This window comes from Oncorhynchus keta, chromosome 26 (genome assembly GCF_023373465.1).
Source record: "Oncorhynchus keta strain PuntledgeMale-10-30-2019 chromosome 26, Oket_V2, whole genome shotgun sequence".
NCBI lineage: Eukaryota > Metazoa > Chordata > Actinopteri > Salmoniformes > Salmonidae > Oncorhynchus > Oncorhynchus keta.
This window is the reverse complement of record NC_068446.1, coordinates 18,529,084-18,545,025: the sequence shown is the minus strand read 5'-3', so window position 1 is coordinate 18,545,025 and position 15,942 is coordinate 18,529,084. Positions and strand designations below refer to the sequence as shown.

The 15,942-nt window shown below is 43.4% G+C and overlaps 1 protein-coding gene across 3 annotated transcripts in view; it reads left to right on the top strand.

Annotated features, from left to right (window-relative positions):
- Nucleotides 1-14,456, top strand: part of kita (KIT proto-oncogene, receptor tyrosine kinase a) — a 37,163-nt gene extending 22,707 nt beyond the window's left edge. For all 3 annotated transcript variants that reach the window (XM_052480304.1, XM_052480303.1, XM_052480305.1), the window contains 12 exons: nt 2,587-2,693; nt 2,948-3,074; nt 3,647-3,751; nt 5,371-5,481; nt 5,828-5,975; nt 6,308-6,405; nt 6,582-6,712; nt 7,448-7,570; nt 9,776-9,887; nt 10,068-10,167; nt 10,595-10,700; nt 11,430-14,456. In XM_052480304.1, the coding sequence (XP_052336264.1) occupies nt 2,587-2,693; nt 2,948-3,074; nt 3,647-3,751; nt 5,371-5,481; nt 5,828-5,975; nt 6,308-6,405; nt 6,582-6,712; nt 7,448-7,570; nt 9,776-9,887; nt 10,068-10,167; nt 10,595-10,700; nt 11,430-11,633 (1,472 nt within the window). In that variant the 3' untranslated portion in view covers nt 11,634-14,456. The remainder of the gene's footprint in view (nt 1-2,586; nt 2,694-2,947; nt 3,075-3,646; nt 3,752-5,370; nt 5,482-5,827; nt 5,976-6,307; nt 6,406-6,581; nt 6,713-7,447; nt 7,571-9,775; nt 9,888-10,067; nt 10,168-10,594; nt 10,701-11,429) is intronic.
- Nucleotides 14,457-15,942: the final 1,486 nt, after the last annotated feature.

The following is a 15,942-nucleotide window of genomic DNA, read 5'->3' as shown; positions in this document are numbered from 1 at the left end:
TTGGAACCCGGATCCAACTTTCTAGAACATCCTGTTTATATACTGTCTGATGCGCTACTCTAATATGATGGGAATTGAAACCAGAGTGAGAAGAGAGTTGTCTTAGCGTGGGTATGGAGAATGAGATTGCGATGGTGTAGAGGAGGAGGGGAAGTTGCCTGGACACATCGGGCATGTGGGTGGCATTATGGACGAGGAGTGTGTAGCCAGGCAGGACAGGCTTGTGGGAGCTTGTGCCCAGGCCTTAGTGCTTATTGGAGCACGGCAGACACACGGAGACTTGCAGGGAAGTCTGGACAACAGTTGGAGCCCTTGCCACCCTGAATGTTTAAACACTGTGGGAATGTTGAACGTGGCCAGCCAAGGAGGCAGGAAGCTGTAGGGAAAGAATAAAGGGATGGAGGGAGAGCTTTAAAAGCCACTGACAGGTTTACAGAAGATTAGTTCCTGCAGACTCTGCATTCTGAGATGATTTGAAATGGAGAGAAATCCTCTTATGGCTAAAGAGCTTATTACACCTAGTGTACAGAGCTAGGAAAACAATAACACCACAAACCGCTACAGTACACAAAGGAACAGACGACTTATTATACAGCAGTTTTACACAACAACAGCAGCAGTACTGCGTCATGCTGCACAACACCACAGCATGCTACATACTGTGCAGTGCCTTCTGAAAGTATTCAGACCCCTTGACTTTTTCCACATTTTGTTTGGTTACAGCCTTATTCTAAAATGTATTAAATATTTTTTTTCCATCCCCAATCTACACACAATCCCCAATAATGACAAAGCAAAAACTTTAAAAAAACATTTTTGCTAATTTATTAAAAATAAAAAACTGATATCACATTTAAATAAGTATTCAGACCCTTTACTCAGTACTTTGTTGAAGCACCTTTGGCAGCGATTACAGGCTCAAGTCTTCTTTGGTTTGACGCTACAAGCTTGGCACACCTGTATTTGGGGAGTTTCTCTCATTCTTCACTGCAGATCCTCTCAAGCTCTGTCTGGTTGGATGGGGAGCATTGCTGCACAGCTATTTTCAGGTCTCTCCAGAGTTGTTAGATCGGGTTCAAGTCTGGGCTCTGGCTGGGACACTCAAGGACATTCAGAGACTTGTCCCGAAGCCACTACGTTGTATTGGCTGTGTGCTTAGGGTCGTTGTCCTGTTGGAAGGTGAACCTTCACCCCAGTCTGAGGTCCTGAGCGCTCTGGAGGAGGTTTTCGTCAAGGATCTCGCTTTACTTTGCTCCATTCATATTTCCCTTGATCCTGACTAGTCTCCCAGTCCCTGCAGCTGAAAAACATCCCCACAACATGATGCTATCTCCACCATGCTTTACTGTAGGCATGATGCCAGGTTTCCTCCAGGCGTGACACTTGGCATTCAGGTCAAAAAGTGTAATCTTGGTTTCATCAGACCAGAGAATATTCTTTCTCATGGTCTGAACCTCTTTAGATGGCTTTTAGCAAACTCCAAGTGGGCTTTCATGAGCCTTCTGATCCCCAATCAAAGACAAAGATAGACAGCTGCCTCTGATTGGGAACCATACTCAGCCAAAAACACAAAGGAACAGAAAACATAGATTTTTCCACCCGAGTCACACCCTGACCTAACCAAACATAGAGAATAATAAGGATCTCTAAGGTCAGGGCGTGACACTCTACCATGAAGGCCTGATTGGTGGAGTGCTGCAGAGATGGTTGTCCTTCTGAAAGGTTCTCCCATCTCCACAGAGGAACTCTAGAGCTCTGTCAGAGTGACCATCTGGTTCTTGGTCACCTCCCTTCTCCCCCGATTGCTCTTCCTAGATACAAACATTAGCTCCAGGAAGAGTTTTGGTGGTTCCAGACTTCCTACATTTTAGAATGACGGAGGCCATTTTGTTCTTGGTGACCTTCAATGCTGCAGACATTTTTTGTACCCTTCCCCAGATCTGTGCCTCGACACAGTCCTGTCTCTGAGCTCTACAGATAATTAATTCGACCTCATGGCTTGGTTTTGCTGTGACATGCCCTGTCAACTGTGGACCTTAAATAGACAGAAGTGTCCAATCAATTTTAATTTACCGCAGGTGGACTCCAATCAAGTTGTAGAAAGAGAGCTCAATTTTAAGTTTCATAGTAAAGGGTCTGAATACTTATGTAAATAATGTATTTCTGTTTTTTAATTTTTAATAAATGACCTAAAATTTCTAAAGACCTGTTTTCGCTTTGTCGTTATGAGGATTTGCATTTATTTAATCCATTTTAGAATACGGCTGTAACCATAACAAAATGTGAGAAAAGTTCATGGGTCTGAATACTTTCCAAAGGCACTGTGACTATAACAGGAATTATGTAGGTAACAATATACAAAGACATTAACAAAATACAGAAAATAAAGTTTGACTCAAATAATAGGATTACTTTAGAGTGATTATCACATAGCACTCTCCACATAAGACGCCTAATATAAAGCCAAACATAAGATCTGATCTCTTCCTGTGTTTCTGTCATTCTCTCATAGTGCTTCTACTCCTCTCTCTAACGTCCTTGACTGATATCTCTGTATCTCTCTGTGTTGTGTGTTTGTCCCTACAGAGAGAACAGTGCCCCATGAGCTCTTCACCCCACTGCTGATTGGCTTTGTGTCGGCAGCGGCCCTCCTCTGTGTCATCCTCATAGTGCTCTTCTACAAGTACCTGCAGGTAACTCACCTCTTCTCATGCATGTCACACCCACTTCTACTGCAGGTTACACCTGAGTATAAAAATGACACACAGTAACTCACAGCCAACGATAAGGTACAGTATCTCAGCATAAACTGTGCTGAAGTACCATGACTGATGTGAGTTTTATGGCATCCTCTGTGCTTCTCCCAATGTAAGTCGCTCTGGATAAGAGCGTCTGCTAAATGACTTAAATGTAAATGTAAATGATAAACTCCCTGCTTGCCTCACAGAAACCCAAATACCAGATCCAGTGGAAAGTCATTGAAGGTATCCACGGAAACAACTATGTGTATATTGACCCTACCCAGCTCCCATACGACCACCAGTGGGAGTTCCCCCGGGACAAACTGCGTTTCGGTGAGTTCCTTGGCTTTCATCACACTCAGGAATAGCACATTTAATCATCACCAAGCGGGGAGGTTGCCCCAGACATCTTTTACAGTATATCCGTCATCTCTAATACAGGACTGTATGATGTTTAGTTTGTTTTTAGTATTACCCAGGTCTATTTAAGATGTGTAGTATCAAGTCATAGCAGCAGCTGTTGAAAGTCTGTTTTGTTTTGGTATTTGGAGCCAGCCAATGTATCTTTGCGGGCTCATAATGATGGATGCAGACCCTATTTGCAGACCAATTGGTTACAGTTTTACACTTTTGCAATGGCTGTGAGCACACACTAACTGCATGATGTATTTCATGTAGCTGTTTTCTTTCATAAACAACCTCAACCCCTCCCTTTAAGCAAATGTTCTGTTGTTTTTGGACATTTTGAAACCACCCCAAACAGGATTCTGCGTGTCCTGGTGTCTGCTTTCCCCGCCCTTGCAGGGTAAACCTGGTGATCGTTGGTGCAGGAAGCAGAGCTCGGATGTGGGAGGGGAACACGATGGAATAACATTAGTCTGTCTGTGTTCCATGTCTGTCTGCAGGGAAAACTCTGGGCTCCGGAGCCTTCGGGAAGGTGGTGGAGGCTACTGCTTATGGAATGTCCAAAGCTGATACAGTGATGACAGTGGCGGTCAAAATGCTCAAACGTAAGACCGAAGTGATGACACAAGTGATAATACAACATTTCAGAGGAGCTGCGTTGACGAATCCTCTGGAATCTTCTTCCGAATAGTTAAACAAGCTTCTGCGTATGAGCGGTATTCTCTCCCCCTCCGCTGCAGCAACATAACAAAGACACGCAGGACACAGACAGACAGTCTGCAAACCTTGATTGGTTAAACAGGAGGCAGAGGCAGTCAGCTTTTCACGGTTCTATGTTAGTTGTGGTTAAAACGCTGATTGTTTTTGCCCCAATGCAATGTGTAGACTGCGTCCTGCTTGTGCTCCTGAAATGTCCTTAGTAACAACAACACAGAGAAAGTTGTAACCTACATCCTAAATTAGCCTACAAAATACACTGAGTGTACAAAACATTAAGGACACCTTCCTAATATTGAGTAGAGTTGTCTTAAGGCTTAAAAACCCTTCTTTGGCCTCCCGAGTGGCGCAGTGATCTAAGGCACTGCATCGCAGTGCTAGCTGTGCCACTGGAGATTCTGGGTTCGAGTCCAGGCTCTGTCTCAGCCGTCCGTGACCGGAACACCCCATGGGGCGACGCACAATTGGCCCAGTGTCGCCCGGGTTAGGGGAGGGTTTGGCCAGCAGGGATGACCCTGTCCCATCGCGTACTAGCGACTCCTGTGGCAGGCCGGGCACAGTGCACACTGACACGGTCGCCAGGTGTACAGTGTTTCTTTCGACACATTGGTGCGGCTGGCAGTGTGACTTGGTTGGGTTGTGTTTCGGAGGACGCATGGCTCTTGACCTTCGCCTCTCCCGAGTCCGTACAGGAATTGCAGCGATGAGACAAGACTGTCACTACCAATTGGATACCTTGAAAAATGGGGTAAAATGTAAATGAAAAAAAATCCTACTTTAACCATTCTCCTCCCCTTCATCTACGCTGATTGAAGTGGATTTAACAAGTGACATCGATAAGGGATCAAAGCTTTCCCCTGGTCAGTCTATGTTATTGAAAGAGTAGGTCGCCAGGTTGTTGTTTTGTTCACTCAGTTCACTCAGTGTATATATATTTGTGGAGTGTTCGATCAAACCGCAGCTAGTTTTTATATCAGCTGTTCAGAAATAGAGACATAGGCTACATCATCATGTCGATCAAATGGCTTGATGACAAGGGTTCAGAAGAGGGTGAGTAAAGTGAACACATGCGCACAGCGTGATTCGGTTCTTTAGCTCTGGGGAAGAGGCTTCCAGGGTGGCGGTACCGGGTGGGTTACCTTTGGTCGCGCAGCCTCAGACAAGTTTAATGGCAATAAAAAGAGACACATGTTGGTGACAAATCGGTTTATTTTATGGTGTCTGACTAATCAGACCTGGTCAAGTCACAGTCAGAAGACCCCTGGCCCGAATGATGATTGGTGAACACCCTCAACAGATATTGGACAACATATATTTCAGTAGCTATTGAGTATGTGTGTGTGCGCGTGTTTGCATTGATGTATGTATGCTTGTGACACCGACAGCGGCCAGAGGTGTTTGTGCTAGCACGAGGTGAAACTAGCACAAGCAGATTTCCTTTGATGTTTTCTTTGATGATGACTTTGAAGCACTTTAAAATGATCGCGTTCCGATGGTTTTTCCACAGCCAGTGCCCATGCCACTGAGAAGGAGGCGCTGATGTCAGAGCTGAAAGTTCTCAGTTACCTCGGAAACCACATGAACATCGTCAACCTTCTTGGAGCCTGTACTGTTGGAGGTAAGGGGCAGAAGGTTTGGAGGACTGTACCAACCATAGAAGAAGAAGAGTTTATCCAAGACTAGAAGTCTATGGTATCATCAATCTGAATGGTGTGGGTAACTGGTTTGTCAGTAATAACCTGAACACTCCCTCTTTTTATCACCAATGATTTTATGGCTTGTTGAGCATTGGATCATGCTTTATGATGTAGGGGTGGTGATCCTGAAACTTACTGTGATTGTATTGATGTGTCTATACGTCAAGAGTATTTTGTTTATCTTGGTTTGTCTTCTGTGTGTTGCTTCTTTTGTGTTCTATTTCTACTGTCACGTGACGACATGGCAATTGTGCTCCTTGTCTTCAGGCCCAACCCTGGTGATCACAGAGTACTGCTGCTTTGGTGACCTCCTGAACTTTCTGAGAAGGAAGAGAGAGACGTTCTTTTGCTCCAAGCTAGGGGACGACTGCTACTACAGGAATGTCATGCTGCAGAGGGGAACAGCTACAGCTGGGTCAGTGTGGACCTTTTACAATGACAAGGAGAGGGTGGTAGTTGAGTGGTGTATCATTATCACAGCACAGTATGTACGGTATGCATGTGCTGTTGCTTTATGTCATCTCACCTGCTCACGGAAGTAAAGTACCACTGCCGTTGTTGAAAATTCCCCAATTGAACGAAGCATGAAGCACTCTTTGTTGTTATTCAGAAAACATACTTAGAGTAAATGTATCTGGAGAGTCACAATTTATGTAAGGGAGGATTTCCTACCCAGTGTGTAGGAGTAATATGTAGTATTGGCATGGCAGCTGAACTGAGATCAGACTGCTCCTTTCCTCCTCACAGAGACAGCAGGAATGGCTACGTGGATATGAGGCCTTCTGTCACTGGCGTCCTGCCAAATGGCTTCTCCTCAGAGAAGAGGCGCTCGATGCGCAAAGCAGGCAAGACATCCACTCTGATATTCATTGATAATTGTCACATGTATCATTTCAGAGTGAATTTATACAACCTGCAATGTATCTCCCTCTATAAACAATGAAGCTACCTTTCTACACAATGCTGTTCTCTCTATACACCTCTCTAATTCTTTTTGCTCCATCCTCTCTCTTTCTCTCAGGTGGTTCCAGTAGTGAGCCAGATGTTGTGAGTGAGATGCTCCATGAGGACGGTCTCTCTCTGGACACAGAGGATCTGCTCAGCTTCTCCTATCAAGTGGCCAAAGGCATGGACTTCCTGGCTTCCAAAAATGTAAGCCCTTCATGTCCTCACCGAAGATCTCCTGTCCTAATAAGCTCCTGAAACCCCTCACCACCAGCTATCTAGAACAACAGGTCTATATTGTACTCTGCAATTCAGTCCAGCTAGTTAAATCCATGATGGTGGACCATGTTAATGTCCAACCATTCTCTGGAAAGCACCCTTTCCACTGGTATTATTGGTTCATTGTATGAGATTACATTTAGACACACACACACACACACACACACACACACACACACACACACACACACACACACACACACACACACACACACACACACACACACACACACACACACACACACACACACACACACACACACACACTAGTTCCATCCTCTTTCTTTCCAAACAATACCAGGATCACATTTCCATGGCTGGTCAACAGGTCCAGGATGCATGTTTGAGCATGCTACTGAAAAATGTATAAGGCATTAAGGCAAGCGGACACCAGACTACAGCCAGGCCCCGTATTAGTATCTGGGTGTGTATGGAACAACTTTTGGGAAAGAAAATTCTCTGTCACAATGTATTAGTAGTATTGAGTGTTCTACAGTATGTTATGGACCCTTGTCTTATTGCATTATGTTTCATTATCTGTGTGTGTGTGTGTGTGTGTGTGTGTGTGTGTGTGTGTGTGTGTGTGTGTGTGTGTGTGTGTGTGTGTGTGTGTGTGTGTGTGTGTGTGTGTGTGTGTGTGTGTGTGTGTGTGTGTGTGTGTAGTGCATCCACAGAGACCTGGCAGCCAGGAACATTCTCCTGACCCAGGGACGAGTGGCAAAGATCTGTGACTTCGGCCTTGCTCGTGACATCACCACTGACTCCAATTATGTAGTCAAAGGCAATGTAAGTCTGCCCCATCACTCGCTGTAGATCTCAATATGAGTTATAGATACTGCTTTGGACATTTTGCAGTGAAAGCCGTCAAGCACAGGCACTGTATTGATATAAAGTGTGTTTGTCAGCTACAGTGCCTTCAGAAAATATTACACATTTTGTTGTGTTACATAAAAATACAAATGTCACCCATCTACACAATACCCCATAATGACAAAGTAAAAACGTGTTTTTAGAAATGTTAGCAAATGAAATACATAAATATCTAATTTACATAAGTATTCACACCCCTGTCAATACATCATGGTTTCCCAAATCCGGTCCTGGGGCCCTGGGTGCACATTTTGGTTTTTCCCCTAGCACTACGCAGCTGATTCAAATGATCAACATTTGATGATGATTGATGATGATGATTGGTTATTTGAATCAGCTGTGTAGTGCTGGGGGAAAAAAACTAAATGTGCACCCAGGGGGTGGGGTTCCCAGCACCGTGTTTGGAAAACCCTGCAATACATGTTAGAATTACCATAGTCTTTCTGGGTATGTCTCTAAGAGCTTTGCGCACCTGGATCGTACAATATTTGCCCATTATTATCTTCTACATTCTTCATGTTCTGTCATATTGGTGGTTAATCATTGCTAGACAACCATTTTCAAGTCTTGCCATTGATTTTCAAGAAGTGCACCTATTGGTAGATGGGTAAAACAAACAGATATTCAATATCCCTTTGAGCATGGGATATTATTACACTTTGGATGGTATATCAATACACCCAGTCACTATAAAGATACAGGTGTCCGCATCCTTCCTAACTCAGTTGGCGGACAGTGAATGTTCCTGACTGGAAGATTTACAGTTATGACTTCATAACTGTAAATCTGCCACTCTGGAACATTCGCTGTCTTCTTGGTAAGCAGCTACAGTGTAGATTTGGCCTTGTGTCTTAGGTTATTGTCCTGTTGAAAGGTGTATTCATCTGTTTCTGGTGGAAAGCAGACTGAACCAGGTTTTCCTTTAGAATTTTGCCGGGAAATAGCCTAATCTTCATGACTAATGTTCAGATTTAGACGTCAAACAGTATCAAGGTTCTGGTCTAATGCTTCTAAAAATGTTAGCATAACCGTGTTCATGGAGCTCTCAACTAGCCATTCCATTTCTTTTTTATCCTGAAAACTCCCGTCCTCTCCGGCAACTGAGTTAGGAAGGATGCGGACACCTGCATCTTTATAGTGACTGGGTGTATTGATATACCATCCAAAGTGTAATAATATCCCATGCTCAAAGGGATATTGAATATCTACCAATAAGTGCACTTCTTTGCGAGGCATTGGGAAAACCTCTCTGGTCTTTATGGTTGAATCTGTGTTTCAAATTCACTGCTCGACTGAGGGACCTTACAATTATCTGTATGTGTGGGGTAACGAGAATTACTGTATAAAATAAATCATTCAAATACTGAGCTATATTGTATGCCAAAAAATGTGGAAAATATATATTTGTATTTCCCAAAAGGTAAGAGTATAAATGATTGACACCCTTTCAATACCTCACCTTCACTGAGCCTAACATCACTGAGCCTTTAAAAAAAAAGGCTTAGCTTAAGGTCAATGGCATCATGAACATTTTAGCCAAAGCCGCGTTACCTCTGCCAGGAGGCTGAAACTTGGCTGCAAGTGGATCTTCCAGGAAGACAATAACCCCAAGCATACAGCACAATCCACAAAGAAATTGTTAATTGGCCACAAATTCATTGGTGCATACAATTTAGCTCAGTATTTGACTGTATTTTATACAGGCATTCTTGCTCATCTTATCAAGGATGTCAATGTTGGTCCCAATCTGTATATTTGGTGAATGTGACATTTTAATGCGCACTCTGAGACAGCTGTGTGTTTATGAATTACTTGAAATGTCACTGGTATGGGGTCACCAGATACAAATGTCTCAAACATTCAGCACCTTATGGGAGTTTTAACCTAGGAAATACATCTCCTCTCATACTAACACAAAAACAAGCAATGCTGAACATTGGTTTGAAATTCCAGAACAGCAGAATCTGCATGAACCATTTCCCCTCACCGGTTCTCAAGCCTCCACAGCTGAAGTGATGGAGATGATGGACGACTTCAATAGATTTGCTTTGATGAATTTGCTGAATAGATGGAGTGCGTCTGACATATTTGACTGGTTGTGATGGTTTGTGTTCCACGCAGGCTCGTCTCCCAGTCAAGTGGATGTCTCCGGAGAGCATCTTTGAGTGTGTGTACACATTTGAGAGTGACGTGTGGTCCTATGGCATCTTGCTCTGTGAAATCTTCTCACTCGGTACTTACATACACATTATTCTCTGTGTGTGTGTGTGTGTGTGTGTGTGTGTGTGTGTGTGTGTGTGTGTGTGTGTGTGTGTGTGTGTGTGTGTGTGTGTGTGTGTGTGTGTGTGTGTGTGTGTGTGTGTGTGTGTGTCTTCATTGATTTTTATTATCTTATTTCCTATTTGGCCTATAGGAAGCAGTCCATATCCTGGGATACCTGTGGACTCAAAGTTCTACAAAATGATTAAGGAAGGATACAGAATGGATGCACCAGAGTTTGCACCGAGTGAAATGTGAGTGTGTGTGTTTGTGTGGTGTGCGTGTCTAAGTATCTTGAGAAAGAATCAGGGAGTAGGAGAAGTGTATGCGTGGGTGTACTATGCATGGGTGTGAATATGTGGGATTTGAGCAGATGGCAGATTTTATGAATTTTTCTTCACCATAAAAGTTCATATTACAACTAAAAACATTTACACTTCGAGAAAGAACAAGTGTGTGCAAATATTTGTATTATTTTATTTAACTAGGCAAGTCATTTAAGAACAAATTCTTATTTTCAATGACAGCCTAGGAACAGTGGGTTCCTTGTTCAGGAGTAGAACGACAGGTTTTTACCTTGTCAGATCGGGGATTCGATCTAGCAACCTTTCGGTTACCGGCCCAACGCTCTAACCACTAGGCTACCTGCCGCCCCTGAACATGTGTGTGCTGTGGTTTCAGGTATGAGATAATGAGGTCGTGCTGGGAAGCGGACCCCTTTAAGAGACCCTCCTTCAGCAAGGTGGTGGAGAGGATCGAAAAACAGCTGTCAGACACCACCAAACACGTAGGTCACTCTCATCTAACCTGCTTGTGTACACATGTTGACAGACTATGGATTTAAGTTATTCACCAGCAGTCATTTCTATATTCTGAGATTTTTTTTTTTAAGTACCAAAAGGTAACCAGACGTAGAAGCACCTTGAGATTTTGCTGTATTTAATAGTAGCGAACTACTATACAAATTCAATAAAATATTACCTGCCCTCTTGTTTTAGTAGCATACAGAACATGACTGTGTGCTCCTCCACTGCAACCACCAAGGGCCACATGTTAATACCACCAGACTAGTCAGCCCTCCATCTGTATAGCAGTTGACACACAGAAATGTGTCAACCCTCCATTAATGCACGCACACACTCACACTCACACTCAGTACCCATTGAACGTGACACGAAGGCTAGAGGAGGAGATTAATATGATTGATCGATCACTCGTGCCATAATCACCTCTTTCACTGTGTCATGTCCTCTCTGGTGCGAGTGACAGGGGTGTGAGGTCAAACTAACAGTCTCCTCATGAACTCGGCTCATCTCTCACTTCTGAAACATGCCAGTGAGCTCTGAACACAGAGCAGGTCTTCTCTTTTCACACCTTCCCCTTCACACCTTCAGACCAGAGGGCTACACTGTCATCTCCTTTCCTCACCATGCTGCATGTTGCTTACGCAGTACGTAGAACTGCAATGAAAACACCTCTCCAACACTCTTTCGCTCTGTTTCTCTTCTCTGTGTAGATCTATCTGAATTTCAGCTCCAAGTTTCCGGTTACAATAGGGCCCCAGGGTACCAGTGTGGACCAGGGGACACAGAACGCCAACGTCCTGCGTCTCAACTCGGTGGGCAGCAGCAACGCCTCCACTCAGCCTCTATTGGCCAGCGCCAGCGACGACGTCTTCCTGGAGGAGATGGGCACCAGGCTCAGGGTCCACCGGGTGTAAGGCCACGCCCCCACGATGGCTGCCCCATAAAGTGCCTGTTTAGTGCAGCCCAAACACCCCACCACACCTATCCCAACCATATACTATGTCTCGCTATTAGCTTCCCTCTTCAGTCAGAGGCTTGAAGAAGGGCGAGGTCCTCTCAAAACCTCTGCTCCTGGCGCCTTTAGTGCATGGACGAGACCTGTCACCCACTATCTCCATAGTATCTGGTCCTGTCTCTCACAAGCTTGGATATAGTCACACTGTCTTTACTCTCCAGGCCATTGAGCTACTGTGTATCACGTTTGTGCTGTTAGAAATGGACAGTGTGTTTTATAGCTCCGGAGCAGTGCTATTTTCTGTGGACTTTTCTCAATGTTGCTTTTTCACCGTTTCTAAATATGTTTCATACAGTGTTTATGTTTGCGTCACATTTCTCTTGTCAATGTTAAACTGAATGACTATGTTTTTGTTGTCGTTTTGAATGACGTTTAACTAAATCATAGAGCGTCGTCCATGGTTGGAGCACAATTATTATTTGAGGTGGAGGCACTTCAATTTGAACATCATTCCAGATGTAGACATCGTGTGATGAAGCTTTCACCTTTTGTCTGCTCCACCTTCCACCCTTTAAGAATTAATGTCAGTATTATTCCACGTGTTCAGTTTTGGTGACTATGTGATGGAGAGACATTTTGTCAGACATTTCTAGGGCCAATGGTTTAAATGACATTCAGTGGGCTAAGTCTTATCACTTGATTAGATTGGATGTTTTAAGGTACTATGACTTCCGCTTTCAGTTGATGTCCCTGTGTATATATGTACATATTGACCTTGGGTATGACTAGTAATAAGTGTATGATGTGAGAGGTAGCATCAGCTTAGATTCCGCCTGGGACGTTGCCTGCTGGAGATTCCTTGTAAATATGTAAATATGCTTCTGGTGTCAGCACCTCTTCTGTCCTGTAGCGTATGTGTGACCCTTGTTTACATTTGTCATCAGACAGGTACTGCTGTATCACTTAGTACTGTCTCCAAAGACGGGAGGAGGCTGAAACAGTGCATGGTTATCATGAGCATACTGTACAAGGAAACAGGCGATCACTCTTCAAGGTATTAGCCATTTGATCTTTTCTACTCATACAGATTGTCAAAGAAGGCTTTCTGTTTTGAGGTAAAGCCAGTGATGCTTGTTTCAAATGCCAATGTGGAGCTTGCCGTACAGACCGACAACCGTTAAGCTAACTGTTCTGAGAAAAAGCCAATTTGAAAGTTAGATGTTAGAGGTGTTTAGTCCGACCAGGTGGTGACATGTCTTATAGCTCCCAACAGTCCTGTGGATAGTAGCGTCAGTGCTCCCGTCCCAGCAGTCAGTAGCTGATTTCTCAGCCATCCCTCTACTCTTTGTGTCCAGCTGCTTCCTCTGACGGAAGTGCTACTTTCAACATCACTCAACCAGGGCTCTGTATCACTCCAGACTCCCATCACTTGGACTTCCCTCTTCCCACACTGAGATATTGTTGTGAAGAGCACCTGGAAAATGCTGTCTGAATGACTGAAAGGGTGTGTGTGTGTGTGTGTGTGTGTGTGTGTGTGTGTGTGTGTGTGTGTGTGTGTGTGTGTGTGTGTGTGTCTGTGTGTGTGTATGTGTGTGTCTGCATGTGTGCTATTTGTAGGTGCCACTGAATTAAATGTATGACATTTACCCAACAAACTGTTCAACCCGGTCCTTCCCAAAGCTGGATATTTGTAAATATGTGTGTGAATACAATGTAAGTAATGTGGATGCTGTCTTCATGTTTTATTTTTATTTTCTATTGATATGGTACATTTAATGCACAACTCTGATATGCTGTAATGTGAAACATGTCTCACCAGAAATAGATACACAGATACGCACAGCCACATAATATTTACTGTACATCTTCTTCTTTGGAGATAAGCTGCTTGTTTTTCTGTCGATGTGGTAACTACTGTGAACGTACTGTTCCTGTACTGTACATAGTCTTTGTTTGGGCTTTGCTGTAGAATGTATTATTCCTTGTGTAGTGTCATTTTCCCCTTGGCTTGGCACTAACCATTGCATTCTGTCTTCAACAAGCAAGCCAACACATTTATTTCTTTTTAAACGCTTATGGACAGCTTTGCCTTACAAATCCAAGTTGGTTTTCAACCCGAAAACAGGAATGCCTTGTACTTTCATGGAAATGGCAAATATTGTCTAATTTGGCTAATTACAAGAAAGGACAAGTGGAACTGTGGGGCAATAACTTACATCACTACTCTGCTCTTTCCCTTATGCCACGTAGAATAGGAAACATAAAAATAGGTAATTACACAGTAATAACACTGAGGTTACATGGTTATATCTGGGCCATTCATCACGCTGTTAAAAAGCACAATCAAAATATTGTCTGATTATCCCTAACAATTTTACTCTATGACGGCTGATACAATATGACGGCTGATACAATATGACGGCTGATACAATATGACGGCTGATACAATATGATGGTTGATACAATATGACGGCTGATACAATATGACGGCTGATACAATATGACGGCTGATACAATATGACGGCTGATACAATATGACGGCTGATACAATATGACGGCTGATACAATATGACGGCTGATACAATATGACGGCTGATACAATATGACGGTTGTTTTAGAAATGTTAGAACATTTGTATATTTCCCTATACAACGTTTATTTTGTGCATTTAGTTGTATATTTATTTTACTAGAGGCAATGTTTGTTGTGCACATTTGCAATGGGTTGCTGTCTCTTGTTACTGTAATATAAATCAAATAAACGCATAAAATTGTTTTGTTAATTGTGATTTGTATTAGATTTGTATTTTTCTATTTTCATGCCATTACTTTATATGTGTGCAGGTTAGTTGTTTCGGGTGGCATTGCTGTCTTCTTTTTTGATCCAGTTTGATATTGTGGTGGAGTCATTTTATTTAACATGTCACATCTTGAATTGTCCCTCATAGATCTGAGGGACATATTGTCAGCCATCTGTGTCGAGCCTATGAGCAGGTGACGCCTCGGGGCACCTCACTGACGAGCTCCTTCCCATGCTAGTGTACAGTCATTCTAGTGTATAGCCATGGACTGTATCTGTTTTTAAAATCACGTTTCCTGCTCCAGAATGGTCAGGGTCTTTGGCTTGGTTCCAGCAGGGGACATCTGGCTTTAGGGGAACACCGCGAGGACAGTGGTTTGTCCAGCAGGCCAGGCCGGTGTACGGACAGACGGAGGGGCTTTGTGCGTGTCACTGCGTGGGCTGAGTCCATTGTTCGAGCATATATCTGATAAGAGGGACAGGAAATCCCACCATTGATACTGAGTGGTTGAATGAACACGTTTGTGAGACTGAGTGGTCGCTTAAAGTTTTTAAAAAACAGCTGAGAGAGAGGGAAGAATCTTCTCTGTAATATTTCCTCACATGTTTTGTAGATCATTGAGAGACTGACCTTTGACAGCAAACGCTGCTCACCCTTGAGCTACTGTACTGTGGGTCTGGTATGGATTTCTATATGGCCCATTTGGGATTTTGATATGTATTGCTATCACAATACAGTCTAATTAGGCTCATTGTGCTTCACCACTCTTTTTTCTCTGTCCATCGTCTATCCTCTCTCAGTGAGGGTAGAATTCTGATCAGGCCCTCATTCCAGCACAATAGTCTCATGTGTTTTCTAACAGCCTCTGGTAAATGATACTTCTGACCAAGATGGAAAAACAAACATCCAATTGTGTCATGGCAGTTCCATTGCTTTTTCTCTAGCATGATTGGATTACAAGGGCAGAGTGCCAATATGTGACACACTACACTGAGTATACCAAACATTAGGAAAAGCTTCCAAATATTGATTTGCACCCCTCCCCCCCTTTTTGCCCTCAGAACATCCTCAATTCGTCGGGTCATGGACTCTACAAGGTGTTGAAAGCATTCCACAGGCATGCTGGCCCATTTAACCTGTCACCTCCCCTTCATCTACACTGATTAATGTGGATTTAACATAGTGACATCAACAAGGGATCATAGCTTTCACCTGGTGAGTCTATGTCATGGAAAGAGCAGGTGTTTTTAATGTTTTGGATACTCAGTGTACAGTATGTCAATAATACACAATGTGTGTGTGCGTGCGTGTGAGTGATTATTTATTTGATATTTTGCATCTTGAGTTGCAGCCTCTTAATTTCAATTTTTTTAATTCTTAGGCCTAGATTCAATAAGATCAAGGCTTAACCGGCGATAGACGACACCGCATAGCTGATGTTTTGGCAGTGTCAGAGGTGGAACTGCTC